This window comes from Chiloscyllium plagiosum, chromosome 4, assembly GCF_004010195.1.
Source record: "Chiloscyllium plagiosum isolate BGI_BamShark_2017 chromosome 4, ASM401019v2, whole genome shotgun sequence".
Lineage (NCBI taxonomy): Eukaryota > Metazoa > Chordata > Chondrichthyes > Orectolobiformes > Hemiscylliidae > Chiloscyllium > Chiloscyllium plagiosum.
In genome coordinates, this window is record NC_057713.1 from 12,064,285 (window position 1) to 12,086,064 (window position 21,780).

At 38.5% G+C, this 21,780-nt stretch overlaps 1 protein-coding gene across 4 annotated transcripts in view; it reads left to right on the forward strand.

Moving 5' to 3' along the window:
• seh1l (SEH1-like (S. cerevisiae)) overlaps positions 1–21,208 on the forward strand; it is a 25,592-nt gene extending 4,384 nt beyond the window's left edge. The window contains exons 2-9 of one of the 4 annotated variants that reach the window (XM_043687697.1): positions 3,227–3,277; positions 5,150–5,296; positions 7,004–7,215; positions 8,595–8,693; positions 10,997–11,137; positions 13,033–13,190; positions 16,638–16,797; positions 20,389–21,208. In XM_043687697.1, coding sequence (XP_043543632.1) covers positions 3,227–3,277; positions 5,150–5,296; positions 7,004–7,215; positions 8,595–8,693; positions 10,997–11,137; positions 13,033–13,190; positions 16,638–16,797; positions 20,389–20,599 — 1,179 coding nt within the window. In that variant the 3' untranslated portion in view covers positions 20,600–21,208. Of the gene's footprint in view, positions 1–3,226; positions 3,278–5,149; positions 5,297–7,003; positions 7,216–8,594; positions 8,694–10,996; positions 11,138–13,032; positions 13,191–16,637; positions 16,798–17,415; positions 17,784–19,374; positions 20,067–20,388 lie in introns of those variants that run through there. The other 3 variants (XM_043687700.1, XM_043687699.1, XM_043687698.1) reach the window with 3 other exon arrangements.
• Positions 21,209–21,780: the final 572 nt, after the last annotated feature.

Sequence of the window (21,780 nt, forward strand, 5' to 3'; positions counted from 1 at the left end):
GGGATGGGGCATTGGGAGTGAGGCTGGCATGGGGGTAGGGAGAGGGACAAGGGGTGGGACTTGGGGAGGAGAAGGACATGGCGAGAGGGACATGAGGGAGAGAGGGATGAAGGAAGAGGGAAATGAGGGGAGGGATATGGGGGGAAATGAGGCATGGAGGGGAGGGGGATTGGGAGAGAAGGAGAAATTGGGGTGAAAGTGGAGAGGGTGCCCCCCAAGAAGTAGAGGTTGTCACCTCCTTGGGAGTGATGAAAGAGGGAGCCTGGGGAATTGGAGGTGGGAGTTGTTCGCTTGCCCTCAACCAGCTCCATGGGTTCATTTTGCTTCACAGCCATTCCACTGACTTAAACATTGTCTTCTGGTCTTGATCAGTTCTGATGAAAGGTCATCGACTTAGTTTCCTCTTCTCATTTGTTACCTGACTTCCTGAGTTTTTTTGCTGCTTTTACTGTTGTTATTTCAATGAGTGAAAATCTTAGTGAATGTGAGTATTTATTGATTGAACCCCTATTGAACCAGTATGGTGAAGGCAATGGGAAGTCATTTGTAAGTCCCACAAAGAGGTCTGAGATGAATTAACAGGTTTTCTGTTCAGGAAGGGTGTAAACCTTTGCCCAATATACTCAGAAAGTCTTTTTGATGAACGTAGCTAAACTGGAAGGTTCGTTTTCAGACATTTCATCACCGTACTAGGTAACATCTTCAGTGAGCCTCCAGATGAAGCAGAGGTGGTGTAGCCTATTTTCTATTTATTGCGTTTGAGTTTCCTTGGGTTGGTGATGTCATTTCACTGTTCTTTTTCAGGGGGTGGTAAATGGGATCCGAGTCATTGTGTTTGTTGATAGAGTTCTGGTTGGAATGCCATGCTCCTCGGAATACATGAACATCAACTAGCCACAAAAAGACATTACCCACTCTCACTAGTATCCTTTCATACGGATGAGAAAGGACACTAGTTCGACTGAGACAACACATCCATCCAAGGACAAGCCAAACAGAGACATGCATGAGAAATCCTAGAAGCACGGCATTCCAACCAGAACTCTATCAACAAACACATTGACTTGGCTCCCATTTACCACCCCCTGAGAGAAAACGGAAATGACATCACCACAGGAAATGACATCACCAATCCAAGGAAACTCAAATACATAAATAGAAAGCGGGCTACACCACCAGTGCTTCATCCAGAGGCTCACTGAAGATGTTACTTAGTATGGTGACGAAATGTCTGAAAATGAACCTTCCAGCTCAGCAAGGAAACCTACATCCAGAAACTCAACCTGAGCTACAAATATTCTCAAAACTCGCTAGCCTTTTTAATGTGTAAGATAGGACAGTGATTCTCAACCTTTTCAGTATAAAGGCACACTTCAATGAGTAAAACAATTCCACAGCACACCCACATTTTTAATACTGCATGTGCGGTGTCAGAAGTCTATGCCTTTAATACTAAGACCGTGGAGCAAATCAGAAGCACAGACCAGCCTTGATGCTCAATGGTGCTGATTCCCGAAAACTTGACAGCACACTCTTCACTGTGTCATGACAGGTCAGTTGTAAACCACTGAGAACAGATACTTGTTATCAGTGCAATGTGGACAGACATCTCTGACTATTCAGGTCACCCTTGGCACTGCACACTTGTACCGCTTCATGTAGGGTTTGTACCCACATCTGATTCAGAAGTGAGAGTGCTATTACTGATTTAAGCTGTGGAATGGATTTGTGTGTAGGGCACATAAGGCCAAAAGGTAGAAAATAGGCATAATTTAAGCTATTCGTTGAATCTACCATTCGACTGAATCATGATTGATTTCTCCCTCAATATCATTTTCCTGCAGTCTCTATTTCCCTTGATACATTAGATTTTGGAGATTTGTCATGTTGTCTGGTACTTATAGATATTGTAATAGAGAGATTGTCCAAAATTAGGAATCGTGTAAGAAAATCACTAAATGCAATAAAGAACCAGATAGATTATTTGAGGTAACGCGGTGCATTTAAGGGGAAAAGAGATATACGCATGAGGAAAGAAGGATAAGATCATGCTGATAGTGCAAGATGAAGTAGAATGGGTGGAGGCTCACACAGTTCGTCCAAAAAAATGAAGGTAAACTACAGTGTTTTAGTGATTACATATTTTGTGTTGTAATCTATAAGCAATTGGATGGCATGTTGGTTCAGTGATTAGCACTGCTGCCTCACAGCGCCCAGGGACCCATGTTTGACTTCCACCTAGAGTGTCTGTTTGTGTGGAGTTTGCACATTCTCCCTGTGTCTGTTTGGGTTTCAGTCAGGTGCTCCAGTTTCCTCTCATAGTCAAAAGAAGTGTGGGTTAGGTGGGCTAGCCATGAGCAATGTAGAGTTACAGGGAAAGCGTAGGGGGTTAGGTTTGGGTTGGATATTGTTCAGAGGGTTGGTGCAGACCTGAATGACCTCTTACCGCACTGTAGGGGTTCTGTGATTCAATCTATACTGATTTAATATTACGCTGTAAATAGCAAATTTAGTGTCAAGGATTTTTTTTTGATTAGGTTAGATTCGATGCCCTCCAGTGTGGAAACAGACCATTCAGCCCAACAAGTCCACACCAACCCTCTGAAGAGTAACCCACCCAGACTCATTCCCCTACCTTATATTTACCCCTAATTAATACACCAACACTATGAGTAGCAACACTTCTTATTTTTTTCACATCGCATTGTTCAGTGTTTGAGAAAAAGAGATTGATTAGCTTATGAAGTGTGACTCTCAATTGCAAGGTTATTAGATTGTGTCAGGAGATCAAGATCTCTTACGTTTTCAGTGTCTATTAGATCTTGTTGATGTCATCTGATAAGAATAGATCTTCTGACCTACAAACTGTTCAGAGCTCCCACATTGTTAAGTGAACGTTGAATTGAAAAGAATGGGATATCTTTGACCTCCAGTTCTTCCCAGATTTCCTTTGGCTAAATTCCATTCATTTATTCCATAGGGTGCTTACTCCTAGCTTTTTTGAAGAGTTTAGTTGTATAATATGTTGCTGGACATGTGGGATTGGAAGGGACAAAGTTGCCCTCTCATGAATGCCTGTGGGGAAGCACCTGGTTCACCATTCAGGACAAGCTACAAAAATCATTTCCATTGGTTCATCAGCAGTCATGGTTTCTAGTTCAAAATATTTTGTATGTCTGTGAATCCATTGGGTTTTAAAAAAATAAATGTTGCATTGGTTTAACAGGTGTGGGACAAGGGTGAAACTGGGGAGTGGCACTGCACAGCCAGCTGGAAGGTGAGTTCATGCTGCCAGAGTGTGGAGGCACCAGAGTAATACCATTGTGTTTTGTCTTCACGCTATTTATGTTGGCACATACCAATTTGCACCTCTGTTTAATGTCCATACGTTTACACTATTTAAACTCTTAGGAGTTCTGAACTTCAAAAAAATCAGACTCCATAATCTCTCACTCAGAAACAGCCATTCTTTCAACTTGTTTCACCAAATGTTGACATTATTTGAGGAGTAACTGAGTTGAGTTCACAAGTGAAAGCAGAAGCTAAATGGTGGGTGTAACAATATTCGACAGTGGTAATTTTTGAAAGTCTCTGCAGAGAGTGCTGTCACAAATAAAAACTAATCAGTTTACGTGAGGACTACTTCGCATTGTTCAACTCTGTAAAACCTCTGAGCAACTGACAATATAATAACCTTGGTAATCAGAAATTCAGATTACCAAACTGTTCAAGTTAATCATAGTACTACAATCTTTTACTGACAAAAAGAGATTTACTGTTGATGGTTTTTAGTTTTGTATTTTTCAGGACAGACGACCAAATTTCAAAGGAAGTGACAATTTGTAACATCATAGTGACATAAACTGTGAACTGTTCTATTTGAAATTTGGTATTCTTGCAACTGCACTGATGAATGCAAGAAAAGTGTCAACAGTCTGTCCCTTTTGAAAGCAGTACTTCATTCTGTATTACCAAACAACTATTAACCATTGTTCTTTTGATGATTTGACTTCATAATAAAAAGGCTCCCTTCAGACATATTTCTTGTCAAGAACAGGAATCAGCATGCCTGTTTAAAAGAATTTAGAATATAACAATTAGAACTAAGTATTTATTGTGTAGACTATAAAAGAATATATTGTAGTGTAGTCCAGTTCGGAGAAAATATACTTATGTGCAGCAGATATTGTTTTGCTCCCTCGTGCACAAGGGCTATATGTGAGTGGTGATTGTTCCTCAAATCAATTTCTGTCTCTGTCAGCATGTAAGGAAGCCACACTCAATATATAGCATCTGATTGTGGGGAATAAGCAGTTTTAAAAAACATCATCTTACCACTTCGGTGCAAAGTTGATCATTCCAGGCTCTTCCACTCCTTTGTCATAGTTGTGGCAAGTTCACTGGGGAGTAGAAATACATTTTACTGCAAATAATGTGAAGTTGAAAGACTTCTGTTGGAAAGATGATTGAGATGAAGCAAGAATAATGCATGGGAGAAAAAGAATAATGATATAAATAGAATCAGAGCATCGGTGGCACGCAAATATACTTTCTCTTATATGCTGTACTGCACTACAGTATATTCCTTTATATTTGATGCAGTGGATACGTTGTTATAATAGTTACATATCCTTAACAGAATCAGGAGTCCACACAGTCCTTCACACATGCACTGGATCCAGTCAGATAATGGTTAAATTTCTCCATGGACTTCACTTACCCGCCTGACCTCTGTATCTTTGATTCTCTTAATATTAAAACATTTGTTACTTTTGGTTTTGAAACAGCAACAGAGAATTCTGTCTGTTTGAGTGAGTGAGGAAATTTTTCCTCAATCCTAAATAGCAAACTTGAGGCTATGACATTTTAGCCAGTGGAAATAGCCTCGGAGATCCACCCTATTAAAACCTTTTAAGTACTTTTTGGTTTCAATTAGATAGTCTCTTTTCTAACCTCTGAAGACTATAGCCCACCACTACTTGATCACTCCTCATCAGTCTGTAATGTCACGTGAGAATTGACGTCAACTGGTGTGCACCAGCTGAGTAAATGATCTATATCTATCATGTAACATTGTATGATTATCATTCAAATTAAGATACTTCCCATTAATACCATTGTACAGTATTTTGTACAATCTGTTTTGTAGACACACAGTGGGTCAGTGTGGCGAGTGACATGGGCCCACCCTGAATTTGGGCAGGTGTTAGCGTCCTGCTCCTTTGATCGGACAGCAGCTGTATGGGAGGAGATTGTGGGCGAATCGAATGACAAACTACGAGGACAGAGCCATTGGGTGAGTTTGGATATTTTCATAACTGATGCTGTTGGGTTTGTTGGTTTTGGTCTGATGCTGTATTTGCAATGGATGTGGAAGTGACAGTTTTACTACACTCCCAGTCTCCGAAGCAACTAATCCACCAGATATTCAACAAAAATTCAAATTCTAATGCTCAACATGTTATCTGAAGAGATTTTAACAAATGACAAAACTAAACAAGTTAAAATATAATTTATGTGGTTAGCGAAATGGTCAGTAATGTTTTATATTATTTGATAGTTGTAGGTTGAAAGCTGACTGATGAATAGTAAACAGCAATAGTTATCAAGTGAAGTGACAAAAGAGAACTTGCTTTTCAACAGCACGTTCACAACCTTGCGGCATCCCAAATAACCATCGTGGTAGGTTTGAAGAGCAGTCATTTTTTAATGTAGAATCTCTGGAAACCAATTTGTATGCTATCAGTCCCACAGACAGCAATGTGACAATGACCAGATAATGTTTAAATTGTAATTAGTTGAGAAATAAATATTGGCAGGTACTCCCCTTCTTCAAAATAGTGCCATGGAATCTTTTACATCCACCTCAGTTTAACATCACATCTAAAAGACAACAGTCGAGCACTGCTTTAATATTGTACTGAGACATCAGCACAAATCTTTCTGCTTAGGTTTTTTGAATAAGATGCCACATCTTCCCCCTCAGAGGCAAGAATGGTGTACCCAGTCACCCTCCTATTTGTCCAAGTTATCTATTAATACCAATTTTAACCAGTCCAATACAAGTTAGATCAAGTGCTGTCAGTGATGGCAACTGCTGGCAGATTGCTGAGACAGAATATTTTAAACATTGTGCAGTTAAGCTCGGGACATGGGCTCTAACATGAACATGGAACAAGGTGAAAATTGAATTCAGTAATACAAAACAACCCCCCCCCCCCCCATTATCTGAATGAGACGGGTGGGGAGTATTTTGTTCATACAGCTGAGAGTTTGGATAACAGATTGTTCAGATAACGGATAGCATTTTTACAGGACCTTAAGATCTTGTTCGGATAATCTGAAATTCAGATAATTGTTGTTCGAGTAATCGAGGTTACCCTGTAATCTGGAATTAAAACTTCGATATGGAGAACAAATGCTGGCCTGGCCAGTAAATATATTTTTTAAAATTACCACTTGCATGAAGAATAGCTCCAGGTATGATATTGGAGTGGTGCTGGAGCCATTGGAGTAAAGAATGTCAGAAATAGGAGCAGGAGGAGGCGATTTAGCCACTCTAGTCTGTCCCACCATTGTATAAATTCATGGCTGATCTGTCCTAGTCCCTGTTTGCGTGCCACCTTCTCATAGCCAATATTTCCTATTCACTTCTTTAAGTACTTTCAGTGATCTTCCCTCCACAATTTTTCAGACATTCACTATCCCCTTGGAGAAGAAATTCTTTCGCAACGCAGATTTTAATGAATATCACCTTACTGTATAACTATCCCCTAACTCAAAATTTTCACCCTAATGAAAACATCTTCTGGACATTACTGTCAAACTCACAACTGAAACTAGTACTTTTCAGTAAGATCACAATACATCTTTTTCATTAAATGAATAACTATGCGGATGAAAGAAGGGAAAATGAGAGTATATTGCAATGAAACAAAAATAACAACTCTTGTCCGTATCTGTGTCCACATTAACAAGCTCTTAAGTACCTATCTCCAAACAGGTTAAGAGGACTACACTTGTAGACAGCAGAACCTCAGTGACTGATGTGAAATTTGCTCCGAAACACATGGGTTTGGTTCTGGCCACCTGTTCTGCAGATGGAGTTGTGCGGATATATGAAGCCCCAGATGTTATGAATCTCAGTCAGTGGTCATTGCAACATGAGATCTCATGCAAATTAAGCTGCAGCTGTATTTCTTGGAATCCTTCCAGGTAAGAATGTGTGGATATTCCTCCTTCACTTGGTGCTTCAGAATATTTTAAACACATACACCATTTGCAGATAAAATAGCAGCTCCAGAAAAGTTAACTGATAATATAAAACAAAAATCTGAAACAAAAATAGAAATTTGTAGTGAAACTTAGCAGGTCTGGCAGAGTCTATGGGAAGAAAACAATTAACATTTCAAGTCTGATGACTCTTCATCAGAATCTCTTTAGGTCAGCACAACATCACGGGCCAAAGGGCCTGTACTGTGCTGTACTGTTCTATGTTCTATGTTTTGGTTAATAAAGAGCATTTTTATTACTTGTACACAACTAATCAAAAGTCTCTTTCACATTCAGAATAAATTTATAGTGAACTGCTATGGAGATTGTTCATAAAGTTGATCATAGGTCTTCCTTCTGACGCTAACAGGAAGAGTAGGGAGAAGAATTTAAGTTTAAACTAGATAAACATTATGGAAAAAGGACCAGAACTTATGCTGATAGGAAGAAATGAAGAGTCGAAGGTGCATTTGGAACATGCTACTGTCTTAGCTAGTTGGGCTGAATGGTCTGTTTTTGTGTTATCAGTACTCCAAATTGTAGTATGTATACCATCAATTTAAACAAAGCAAACCATATTTACATGGCTAATGTCCATTTACAAAGATTTGGCCAAAATGGTGTGATCATCTTTGCATCTTGTACAACTTTCCTAACAGGTGGTCAGCTTCCATGAATTTTATTCTGGCATCTTTTCCAGTTGTTTTCTGTTGACATTTGACCTCAGAGTATTCACTGCCAGTTGTGTAGCAAGGTTAAAAACTGCTGCATTTCCCTGCTGATATCTCTCACTTGGAAAGTATGGCAACCAGTTGTGCTGTGCCAGCTCATTGAAAGAACTAACCAACACAGTCCCTTCCTGTTTCACTGTCATCCTGCAATTTTCTAATGTCTATTTAAAAGTTGTTACTGAGTCTGTTCCCATCACATGTTCAGGCAACACATTTCAGATCACGACAACTGTAAAGGGAGTTGGAGAAAAAAAAATTCCTTGTCACCCATCTGGCTCTTTGAGCAGGGAAAATTTACATAAAATGTCAACTTAGTTTGGAATCTTAATCCCGAATGAAAGTGCATTTTACAGATTTCTAACAGAACAGTCAAGCTTCCTGTTTTGGAAATAGATCTTTTGATTGCTTTTTCAGCCAAGAGTTCAGCTTTAAATCTTTTTCTTTTGCTTCTGTCCTTTTGAAAATATTTTACCACAATATTCTAGCACAGTGAAAGTTATCAGTGAGAATTACTACTTGTACGTTTAATTACATCATTTGTAAACAGGGCTAATAATTATCTCAATTTTTTTCTAATAATTTGCTTCGCAGTTCCCGCTCTCATCCCCCTATGATTGCAGTGGGCAGCGATGATAGCAGCACAAATGTTGGCGGAAAAGTTCAAATTTATGAATACAATGAAAACACCAGGTAGGATATGCTTCATTGGATGAAAATTGACTTTTTCTCCATTTTACCCCATCCTCTCCCCATTGCCTGTGTGTGCTGGAATAATGTTCCATGAACAATGACTGTCTGTTAAGGTGTGACCCAAGTGGCTGATTCTCATGTCTAAACTTAGATGGAGAGCATCAGTAGCATTCTGATATAGAGGAAATGCCCCTTACTAAGTCAGATTCTGCATGTTACTCATCTCAAAGAGAGGCAGGGAATGTATGCCGGTGTCTGTTGCGCAGGTTTAAAATTAGGAATTTTGGTTAGGTTTGTCTCCCCATTAGCTTGGGGCCTCTGAAATAAAATGTAGATTATCGCAGTGCTGTCCCAACTGAGATCTGCTTAAAGCATGGGTTATTGACTAAACTTGAGATCTTTCTGGTCTCTGGTGCACAGCTCAAGATCCTCGACAAAATAGGAAGTTATCTTTGCCATCATGTGGAATTATCTGTTCCTATCCCTGTGAGCTCTATTTGGACTATTGCAAAGAAAAAGTCAATAGGAGACCATCAATAAATAAATATTACAGGTAACAACCTGAAATTTTACTTTGAGGTAAATTCCCTGACATTGTTAATACAGAGGCTGGAGGTGTGCTCCAGGTTCATAACTCCACAGGTCACAACACAAACTAAAAGTACTTTTCCCAGTTACCAAAATGATCAATTAAATACCATAGTTGTATCAAGTTATACAATTAAAATATCAGTAAACCACAATTCTCAATAAGCACAATAGTTGGCTTATTACCAAAACAAAAATTACTGAATGAAGATGCAATATTCAGTTAACATACAGTGCAAATGTCACCAAAATACATGCACAAAGATGCTCTTGCTCTCTGTCTTGGGAAAAGAGCAAGATTTATCTGCAGAGATTGGCTTTCTGAAACAATAAATATGCTGGCCAAAGGGTTACCCTTGAACGCAAAAGGATGATTTTTAAAAGATTCCGGCACCTGTTGCTCTTTTCTGGCATGTGTGGCCAAGTGACTAATTATGCACAGTTGTCTGAGGAATCTTTCTTGCTCAGGAAATACAATTTTGAGAAGTACTTCCAACCATTCTTTCAGAAGACCAGATAGATTTCATCATGAACAAGCGAGTTTTCTTTTCAGAAATGGGAGAGATCAGCTATGTAGCCTTGCCTCAAAGGTTTCTTGTCTCCAACTAAACAAGAGGTACCAAAACCACCCAGACACTATTCAAACAGCCCCGCGCAGTTTTACTAGCAGTTATCACCAGTCATGTGATTTCTAGGAAGTTTAAACCTCGTCTAAATAAACTACTCTAGGTATTTCCACAAAACCTGAAATAAATCAATTTTTCGAAACTTATGTTCTCCAAAAATATTCAATAAGATGTATCTTCAAAATGTATCTTTCTGAAATACTATGTACTGAGCAAACACGTTAGATCTATAATATTGTGAGCTGTATTTGTCTTTAGTTTAAAAAATAAATTATTTTTCTGTAACGTCTCTTGAACAGTTGGTACTACTGTTTACATGCAAGTGGATAATGTATGAAATTAACATGTTTCACTCAGTATCCTCATAGCTGTAACTGTCAGGTGATAGGTTTATGAGATGTTAAGATTTATTATCCTCTTTGATTGTGGAGTGACCATTGAAGGACCTTGAAAAGCTAGCTGGCATATAATGGCCAATTCCCCTATGAATTCGAATTTGAGTTTCTGCTTTGTAGGTATGACTGAGCAGAAGAACATAAATAGAAAAAAAGAGCAGGCCATTTCATCCCTTGAGCCAACTCTGCATTCAATATGGCTGATCTGTTTGTGACCTTAACTCCACTTTTCTGCCTGCTCCTCCCACCACACAAAAAAACTTTGACTCCCTTGTGGATCAAAGTATCACTTTCCTCACAGCAATCTTAAATAACGAGCAAGAAAATGGGAGGAATTATCTGCACGTCTTGCTAGTCACTTGTTATGCAGTCTACATGTCTATTAAATTCATTGGGTATGTCTAAAGCAGCTGAAAATGTGTTGCTGGAAAAGCGCAGCAGGTCAGGCAGCATCCAGGGAACAGGAGAATCGACGTTTCGGGCACAGGCCCTTCTTCAGGAATGAGGAAAGTTGTCTAAAGCAGCCACTATTGGAGATTTTTGTCATCTGTCTTCTCATAGTCTTCACCCTTGGAAAGAATACTAAAATCGTGCAGCAATATTTTCCATTTGAGACTTGAAATGACAAGAAAATGCAAACAAAGAAGTATAAATGATTATGAAAACTGATTTGATATTTGTGTTTTGTATTTAGGAAATATGCAAAAGCAGAAACCCTAATCACCGTAACCGATCCTGTGCATGATATTGCATTTGCTCCAAACCTTGGACGGTCTTTCCACATCCTTGCAGTCGCAAATAAAGATGTTCGAATTTTCACATTAAAGCCTTTAAGGTGGGAGTTACTTCAGTCTTAATTTCTGACTCACTCACTGTATTTAATGTGCTCAAAGCAAATCAGTATTTTAGATGCACAACAGAAATAACTTGCAACAACCTTGTATCTGTCAAGGCATTCTGGTGTATTGTTAAGAATTTGGAATTGTTGCCAGTGGTATTTGCAGCAAGAATATTCCCAATAGTTATTTTGTGAGTGGCAAATACCAGTGATATATAATACAGAAGCAAAAAAACACATTTGGATGCTGGTAATCTGAAATTAAAACAGGAAATACCAGGACTGGCAGCATCTGTAGATAAAAGCAAAAATTAATGTTTCAGATCATAGAGTCATACAGCATAGAAACAGGCCCTTCGGTCTATGTGGACCAATAAACACCAAACTAAGCAAAACTCATTTACTTGCACTTGATCTATGGCCTGCTATGCTCTGGAATTTTAGGTACTCACTCAGATGTTTTTTAAAAGTTGCAAGAGTACCTGTTCTCTCAGGCATCATGTTCCATCCTCTGGGTGAGAAAAGAATTTTCTCAGATCTCCTCTGAACTACGTAATCCTCACCATAAACTTATGCCCTCTGCTATTAGACACTTCTACCATGGTGAAAAGATTCTGTCAACTCTGTCTATGCCTCTCATAATTTTGTTTATCTCAATCAGATACCCCATCAGCCTGCTGTACGCCAGAGAAAACAAACCCAGCCTACGCAGTGCCTCCTCAGAACTGAGACCTTTCATCTCAGGCAAAATCCTGGTGAATCTCCTCTGCACCCCCTTTAGTGCAATTATATTCCTCTGATAGTGTGGTGGCCAGATTGCGCACAGTATCTGGCCTGACCAATGTTTCATAAAGTTGTAAGAATACTTCCTTGCTCCTATATTTTACACCTTGGCTAATGAAAGCAAACATCTCATTTGCCTCCTTCATCACCCTGTCCACCTGTGCTGTAATGTTTTTTGGACTTGTACAGCAAGATCCCTCTCTTCTACGCTCTTCCAGCAAAACTGGGAAAAATTAGAAATTTGTGAAGTCATTTGTATGATAAAGGTCCTATTGGTGCTGTATTTAAAAAAGCACAGTAATTTCAGGGCAACATTCTTGCTGGAACGAACGCCACAGCAACAAAAAAAACTGTGCAACTAGTGATCACCTATTACTTTTCAAACTTGTTCTATCCCACATCACAGATCTGCAATATTAACAGTTTTTCTCTCTGCAGATGCTGTTGGACCATTATTTTTTGTTTCTGTTTCAGGTTTGCAGTATCCAAGTGGTGGAATGAAGGAAGTGAGGAATTCACCTGAGGCGGAGGGCCGTGGAGTTCTCAGGACTCGAAAACATTATAGTGATAGAGAGGATGATGCCATGGAGGGATTTTAAACAGGATCAGAGATTTAAAATCTGGGGTGTTGTCTGACCAGGAGCCAGAATTGGTTGAGAAGCAGATAGATGAATTTGATTTGGTATAGGGTAGGATATGAGAAGCCGTACTTTCGAAACCATATGGGAGATTGATCTAGAGTGTATTGGAATAGTATAGTGCAGAGGGACAAAGAAGATGGTTTCATCTGCAAATAGCTGAGGCTGTTTAGAGATAGTGATATTAAAGATGTGGAACTAGATGCTATCAAAATGGACAGACTATCGAATTGGAAGCTCAGAGTTAAAAAGGACAAAAGTTGCAAATTATGGGTTCAGCCTAAGACTGTGGTCTACGACGGAACTACATGACAAGGGCTTAGATATTAGCTGTAGACCTTTGGAAGACCAAAGCCAATGAAGCAGTTCAGAAATATGGTCAATGTTGTGATATAGGACTAATCTGATTATTTAAACTGACACACAGCAAAGTTTTAAAAATCACACCTTTATCATTGTCTTTTCCCTTAGAAAAGAATTAAGTGGTTCGGGAGGGCCAACAAGGTTTGAAATCCAGACAGTGGCCCAGTTTGATAACCACAACTCGCAGGTATGGCGTGTAAGCTGGAACATCACTGGTACGGTCTTGGCGTCCTCTGGAGATGATGGCTGTGTCAGATTATGGAAAGGTGATCTTGAATTTGAAAGCATGCTTAGATTAATGTCAAATGATTAGGTTGCTTGTGTACTATTGTAATGATTCATAGTTTTAGCTGATGATTACGATTTGCTGGATTAAGTGCAAGAATAAGATTAGGTGGATGCTTATCACTAAACTGATGTTATTTCACCTTCCGTTTTGTTTCAGAATTCTTAGCTTGGTACACAGGTGTATTCTCACATGAGCATTAAACATCAAAATATTATTACATGTTTTGAAGTAACATGACATTTTTGGTTGTTTTGATGATGCAAAAATGTATTATTTTAACCTTTTTAGATTTTACACTGAAAGCTGGTTGAGAAAGACCAAAAATACTTAAATAATTGGTCATTAATGGGTCACCCCATAAGATTATCATTGTTGTTAAGAGACCAACAAACTGAAAGAAGATCTGTAGCTGTCAAAGTTTAGGGGTTCATGATCACAGTTACTTAATGTCATCAGTCAATCATTTGTTAGGAATTCTCAGTGTATTAAGTTTGTTAACAAGCAGCAATTTTGGATATAAACACATTATTTAAATTAGACAAAGGAAATAAATAACCCATGACAGATGAAAATGCTTTATTGATCCTGAAACCATTCAGAGGCAGGATTCCAAAGTGATGGATGTTTGTCCCCAGTGTTTCGCAGTCTTTAGTGGTAATAGACTTTTGTCCTTCCCTTGGGCTGATGCAGAGGAACTCCTGGTCTTCTCCTGAGAATGTGATGACTCATACTCTGGACACTTTCGACCTCATTTTTCTCTCCCTTTCTTCCCCCCTCCTCCACTATCACAACCACCACCTCTGTTAACCTTGCTAGCAACTAATGATGTGTCAATCACTTGCCTTTTGGCCAGTAACTATGGGGCAGCTACTCATGACATTGGGATGACGGTTATCCCTTTGCCCATCTTTATTTACAGGTTAGATGTCATTTTTTTATAAAAACAAAAATTCCTATTTTCTGAAACTGCATTGATGATAAGGTACACATAGCACTAGTTCATAAAAACATTGTGATCCTTTGATTCTTGTGACCTTTCTTCTATCTTCCTTTTGTCTTTGTACTCTAGAAATTTATATTCGAGATGTTACTACTTTAACAGCTGTTAAATACCAGTAGTATCTCACACTGGAAAATTCAGTTTGAAAGGGACCCTAATTTCTTTAGTCATAGAGATGTACAGCACGGAAAGAGACCCTTCCATCCAACTCGTCCATGCTGACCAGATATCCCAACCCAATCTACTCCCACCTGCCAGCATCGGGCCCATATCCCTCTAAACCCTTCCTATTCACATACCCGTCCAGATGCCTTTTAAATGTTGCAATTGTACTAGCCTCCACAAGTTCCTCTGACAGCTCATTCCACACATGCACCACCCTGTGTGAAAAAGTTGCCCCTTAAGTCTTTTTTATATCCCCTACTCCAGGAATAGACCTTGATCTCTCCACACTGCAGGCTCCCTGCCTCTATTCCTGATGAAGGGCTTTTGCCCGAAACGTCGATTTTCCTGCTCCATGGATGCTGCCTGACCTGCTGTGCTTTTCCAGCACCACTCTAATCCAGACTCTGGTTTCCAACTTCAGCAGTCCTTGTTTTTACCTTGTCTATTTATCCTATTCATGCCTTTCATGATTTTATAAACCTCTATGATGTCACCCCTCAACCTCCAATGCTCCAGGGAAAACAGCCCTGGCCTATTCATCCTCTCCCTCCAACCCTGGTAGCATCCTTGTAAATCTTTTCTGAAGCCTTTCAAGTTTCACAACATTATTCCGATAGGAAGGAGACCAGAATTGCACGCAATATTCCAAAAGCGGCCTAACTAATGTCCTGTACAGCTGCAACATGACCTCCCAACTCCTGTACTCAATACTCTGACCAATAAGGGAAACCATGCCAAATGCCGCCTTCACTATCCTATCTACCTGTGAATCTACGTTCAAGGAGCTATGAACTTGCACTCCAAAGTCTTTTTGTTCAGCAGCATTTCCTAGGATCTTACCATTAAGTGTATAAGTCCTGCTAAGAGTTGCTTTCCCAAAATGTTTACATTGAATTTTAAAACACCAGGTACCAACTGGTTGTTACTTTTTCCTCATTTATAGTTATGCCCCTGATCTGTAATCTAATTTTAGACATGCTATTTGATTTTTCATTAATGGAGTAGTAATATACTTCCTTATTTTGCATTGCAAAATTTTAAATCAGGTGTACACAAAAACCACGTTCTTCTATACATTTGTTTTTCTGATGCCTATTAATCTGGGCTTTCTCAGTTCTTTATACAATGTATCTATTGAATTGCTCCATCGTACAGACCAGAGTTTGCCAAAACAGCACAACACTTAAATCATAGTTCCTTTGGTTTTGGAACGGAGGAGATGCTGGGATTCCACCTCCTTACTGATAATCAATAAAGGTAGCTAGAAGTTAACATTGATGGCCATGAAGAACTAGCAACAAAGAAAAACCTACTTACATTTGCCATTTTACAGGCAAGATAGAAACTGATGACATGTCTCAATAACAATAAGGGCTCAACATCTGTGGAAGGGAGATTGAGAATGTGGAATTTGGTAAGAAGCAAAAAGAATATCATTAAAAGGCAGAGGATGCTCATTATAAAGAAAAATACTGTATGGGAGAACAAGTGGATGTTTAGAACATAAAGCTAAGGGAGATTTTCCAAAGTAGTTTGCCAGTTTTTATTTTGCTTTGATTCTATTTATCATTCTGATAAGATTCAATCTATGGGCCAGTGTAACTGATCTTGAAGAGAATTGATTTGCTGAAGAAAGGATGAAGTTGGGCTTCTCTGCCTGCCGCTGAAACCTCCATTCATGCTTTTGTTATCTGCAGATTCAACTATTCCAGCACTGGCTTCCCAATTTTCATTCTTTGTGAAAATCAGATCAGACTTTAAGTCCCTGACTGACTGATCCTTATTCGTTGCTAGTCCAGCAATGCCTTTAATTAATTTTTTTAATCCTTGTATCAATTCTGTTTATGGTCTTATGCCTTCCCACCACGCCCAAAAATCTGTCTGATCTCCTCCAGCTCTACATTTCTTTGAGAATCTACACATCTTTAATTCGGGCATTCCTAATTTTCTTAGGCACTCCATTACTGGTGGGCTAGATCCTAAATTCCAGAAATCTCTCCTTATCCAAACTCTGCCACTCGTGCTATTTAGAAATCAACTTTTTGAATAAGTTTTTGCCTCGCTACTTTCTTGTCTGTCAAACTATCAAATATTGTCTCTTAATAACTCTGTGAAATGCAACAATAACGGCTACTTATAATTTGGCCATCATTTGAAAACACATTGAACCATCCACAAAATGTATGAAATGTTAATTTGTTTACAAGGGTTCATGCTTAATATCTACTGTAAAGTGAAATTCCGTTTCTTTTTTTTCAGCTAACTATATGGACAATTGGAAATGTACTGGCATTTTGAAAGGGGATGGAAGTCCTGTAAATAATGCTTTACTCCAACAGCCAATGGCAGGTCTTGGTTCTTCAGCATTTAACAGTGCCACCTCACAGAATGCACTTAATGGAGCATCTTCTGCAGGAAGGTAGGTTGGTGGTGCCTTCAGTTCAGAAATGTTGATGAAGATTCGCAGGATACACATACTGTGTACAGTTCTGGTCACCCTGCTATAGAGAGGATATTATCAAATTGGAGAAGGTTCAGAAAAGATTTACCAGGATGCTTTTGGGACTGGAGGGTTTGACTTACAAGGAGAGGCTAGATAGGCTGGGATTTCTTTCTCTGGAGCGGAGGTGGTTGAGAGGTAACTTTGAAAAGGTTTTTAAAGACATGAGGTGCATGGATAAGGTGAATACCAAAGCTCTTTTCCCCAGGGTTGGGCAGTTCAAAATTAGGGGGCATATCTTTAAGATGAGAGGAGAAAGATTTTAAAGGGACATGAAAGTCAGTATTTTCACACTGGTTGGTGTGTGGAATGAACTACCAGAGGAAGTGGAAGACACAGTTACAATATTTGAAAGACATTTGGAAAGGTACATGAATAGGAAAGTTTTAGAGTGATATGGGCCAAATACAGGAAAGTGGAACTAGTTTAGTTTGGTTGGCATGGACGAGTTGGACTGAAGGGTCTGTTTCCGTGCTGAACGGCTCTATGACAAAGCCACTATTTGGGAGTTAATACATTTCATTTGATTATTTTTAGGATTGGCTAGGGTGGCTTTACACTATGGCAATAGAACAAGGGGATCCCGTAGATATGCTGACCAAGTGTGAAATCAGGTAGTAAATACAGATTGGCTTTATGATGTAAACATTGCTTTTATGCTGGTTTTGGACAAGAAGCTGCCTTCTGTGAAAAAAAGATGAAATTGATGTACCCTAGAAACATAGTAATATGTAGGGGAGTAGGACATTCGGCCCTTCAAGCCTGTTCTGCCAGTCAGTACAATCATGCTGATCAACCAACTCAGTGCTAATGACCATCTTGCTTGACATGGGCTGATGTAAGAAACTTGCCATTTGGCAAATTGAGTACTGTGGTAAAAACAATGACTGCAGATGCTGGAAACCAGACTCTAGATTAGAGTGGTGCTGGAAAAGCACAGCAGTTCAGGCAGCATCCGAGGAGCAGTAAAATCGACGTTTCGGGCAAAAGCCCTTCATCAGGAATGCTTTTGCCCGAAACGTCGATTTTACTGCTCCTCGGATGCTGCCTGAACTGCTGTGCTTTTCCAGTACCACTCTAATCTAGAAATTGAGGACTGTGGCAAGCTTTGTTCATGAAACAAGATGCTGTTATTGCTTTTATTTGAAACTATTACTCCTTTTAGTTTGTACATTCGATCTTTTGCAGATTTTTGTGTGATAGAGTCAGTTTTTTAAAAATGTATCACATAGTTATAAAAATAAATCTTCCTGAATAAGTCTCCAATCCTTGAGCATTAAACCCCAAAATGAACAGGTTCTGTTTATAAATTTTTAGTTTGTTACAAACAATTTCTTTCAAAAACACAGAATATAATCATTGCCATAAATCATATTTCTTAACCATGAAGTCCGCAAGATGAGGAATCGACAGGAACTCTTATTCTGTGAAAATGGTTGTGTATGGTATCCATAACTGATGTTGTTGTTTCTTCTTGAAGTAGTGATGCATGTAACACTGAAATGCATCTGAAATAATGAATGTCTAAACTAATAAAAGAACAGAAACAATATAACAAAGTATGTTTTCAAATGCTTGGAACTAGAAACCATCCTCATGGCATAGAATACTGTCTGTTCACTTAAATGTACACCACGGAGATTAAAATATTTTAATTTTTCTGGTTTAAGTAAACCAAATCCCAAAATTATCTGTGTGAGACAGCAATAGTGAAGTGTTAGATTTATTGTAGATCAGCATTATTGCCTTAAAGAAACAATAAAACAAAACCTAAATATCAAAGAAAAAACAGATAGAACATTTCTTATTTAACTGAAAGTGTCAGAGGACGGTTGAGGTGAAACATTTCACATCTTCCAACATATCTGGAGACACTTCATTGACAGTATTTATGAAATAGAGTAACATCATATAACATCTTGTAGATTACCAATTACAATCAGCTCAACAGTTTTTTTTTTAGCTGTGTTTTGTATTCAAAGTGAAGAAAATAGTTACAGGTTTTTCTCTGGCCAGTAATCTTCTTTGGTTCCATTTATTTGACAGTGTCAAGTGATGTCCAAGTCCAACTGACTGCAAATTTAACCTCCCGATTCCTTCCTTTTTTGAGGATTCTTTGGTTAAGTATGGAAAACTGTAGGGGCAAATCATCTTTAATATGTGACATGGAAAATTACTTCCAAAATCAATCCAAAATAGTATGTCACCCCTTCAGAAGTACTGCATTTTTGAATTTGAGTTTGCTGTACTGTGATGCAGGTTAGCAATTGTGGACAGTTCTTTCTATCTACAAGATTTGTATTCAGTTATCACAATTTTTGGAGCAATTGACAAAGGATTTGGCTTTCTTTATTCAGCTGTCAGAATTAAAATTGCACATTAAATGTTATTATCTCCAGCCACTACCACCTCGACCAAAACATTTACTGAATAGAAAGGATTACAAACATTTTCAAATTTGAAATGTGGTACATATTCATTTTTTTTTCCTTTTAGGAAACCTTGATACATCTTGCCTTCTGCACATATTATGCCCTTTTCAACAGACAGAAAACTCAGCTGATCTCAAGCTAACTGGAATAACTTTGCTGTTTTGCTGCTTGTTGCATGCACACGGAATGAAAAACGAACTCCCTTATCCCCTCCCCAACGTCATCTGATATCAATTGAGGCCAACTAGCAACCTGCTTACTAATAATCTTGGATGGAAGGCTTTACAAAATAGAAATTTTTGCCCTATTTGTTAGTGTTTCTTTCCTGAATAAGTTTGACATTGTTCTTGAACAGTTGACTTCAGTGTGCAGGAAAATTTGGAGAAGCACGTGTTGTTTTACCTTACAGAAGCTCGGAAGAACTCTATTTTTGCATCTCTGTAGCCATGTAAATACATTAAGTTGATGGTAAATTACTTCTTTTGTAAAAACAAAATTAAGAAAATCACTGGAAAAGGATTAAGGCTGAAGGAAAATACAATTTAACTAATTTGATTTTGAGATGCGTTAATTTTCATTCTAAACAGCAACTACACACACAGTAACACCACACATTCATTGAACTCTAATGTCACCCGGGAACGTACCCATAAGGATATACAAACCCAAACAGAAATGTTCTGTTTTTATTATTGTGGGACCAGTATTCTATGTGTTCTAATTAGAATTTAATAAATTAAGAATCACATTGACACAGCTTTGTGTGTGTTTGTTTTTTTTTCGGTGTTGTATTTTAGCTTTTGTTTTGTTTGCACTATCTGTTCTAACACTGATGCATAAGCATTGTGTTTACATGATAATGGAGGAACTGTTTAAAAATACAGATGAGAGGGCATTGGAACTATTGGATAGCATTTCCTTACTGTGGTCTGTTTGCTGAACCATGACCCAGTGAATTATTTTTATTTTCAGGCATTTAACTTTCATTTTCTTATATTCACCACTTATATCTTTGTCTTCTGTTCTTTTTCTCCCATTTTATTCTCTCACCTTTGTATTCCCATCTACATTGTTTCAGGTATTTCTTTCCCCCTTTGGATCATGCTCGGGCTGGATCAAGATGGTCCAGTTATGCCCAGCTTCTTCCTCTTCCTCCTCCTGTTTCTCTTCCTCCTATGGCAGAACAGTCTTGTGATGCTGATACAACTCACCTTCAGTATCGTAACCCTCACAGTCAATATTCCTGCAGAACTCTCAATTCCTTGCCAGAGAATGAAGGGTTGCAATAAAAAGGCATACTTATGCAGAGCCGGTGATTGTATATGTTTCTGCTAAGTTAAATTTACACCCTTCCTCACTTCTTTTGAAAAATGTTCTTTGTACTGTAGATAGTTTATTGGGATTCTAACACTCATAAAATGTGTCAATAATCTGATGTTGAATTGTCTGTCTCAGTTACCCGAATAGGTCCAAAATGTTTGAGTGGAAAGCTGGCTTTGACACCTATATATGATAACGAACAGTTAGTATGTCAAGTTAAACTTACAAAATTATGTGCCTTAGAAGTGTCTACTGTTAATGGATTTTTAATGAAGATTAACTTGTATCGTAAAGGAATTCTGAAATAAATATTTAATTTTGAAATAATCAGTTGTCATATATGTAATTTTGGTGTTACAGTTGAGAGAAAATTCTGTGTTTAACATGCGTTGCCAATCTAAAACAGAGTGGTGCATGGTTGTTTAGTAAGATGACCATATCTCTGAGCTGAAATAGATCTCGCACAGTCAGTATTTTACTAAACATTTGTACAGGTAGTGGTAAGAAATTGCATTTAAGAATGAATGGAGTGTCAAATTATTTTGTGAAAAAATAAAGAACAAAAACAATTGACTCGATTACAATATGTATTTGCATGCATAGGTGGGGGAAATGTTAGTAGTTAAGTCATTGTGTGGCAATTTTGTTCTTTAATAGCATAAGCTATTTTCAAATGATACATTTTCATAAAATCCAGTGTGAAAGCAGGCCTTTCAGCCCGTCAAGTCACAATGCCCCTCCAAAGAGCATCCCACCCAAACCCTGCCCCTACCCTATTCCTGCATTTCTCATGGCTAATTCACCTGGCCTGCACATCCCTGAACATTATGAGCAATTCAGCATGGCCAAGCCACGTAACCTGCACATCTTCAGACTGTGGAAGGAAATCCGTACCTGGAGGAGACCCACACAGACACAGGGCAAATATACAAACTCCACACAGACACTCACCTGAAGGCAGAATCGAACTGTGGACCGTGGTGCTTTGAAGCAGCAGTGCTAATCACTGAGCCACTGCCTCATTTTAAAATGAAGTGATTTTGGGATGACAGACTGGTAGTGTGCCAGTGTACTGAAGGACTTGATTTAATTATACCTATTTGCAATTTGTGCTGCAAATGAAAATGACACATTTCATTGATTTTTCAAG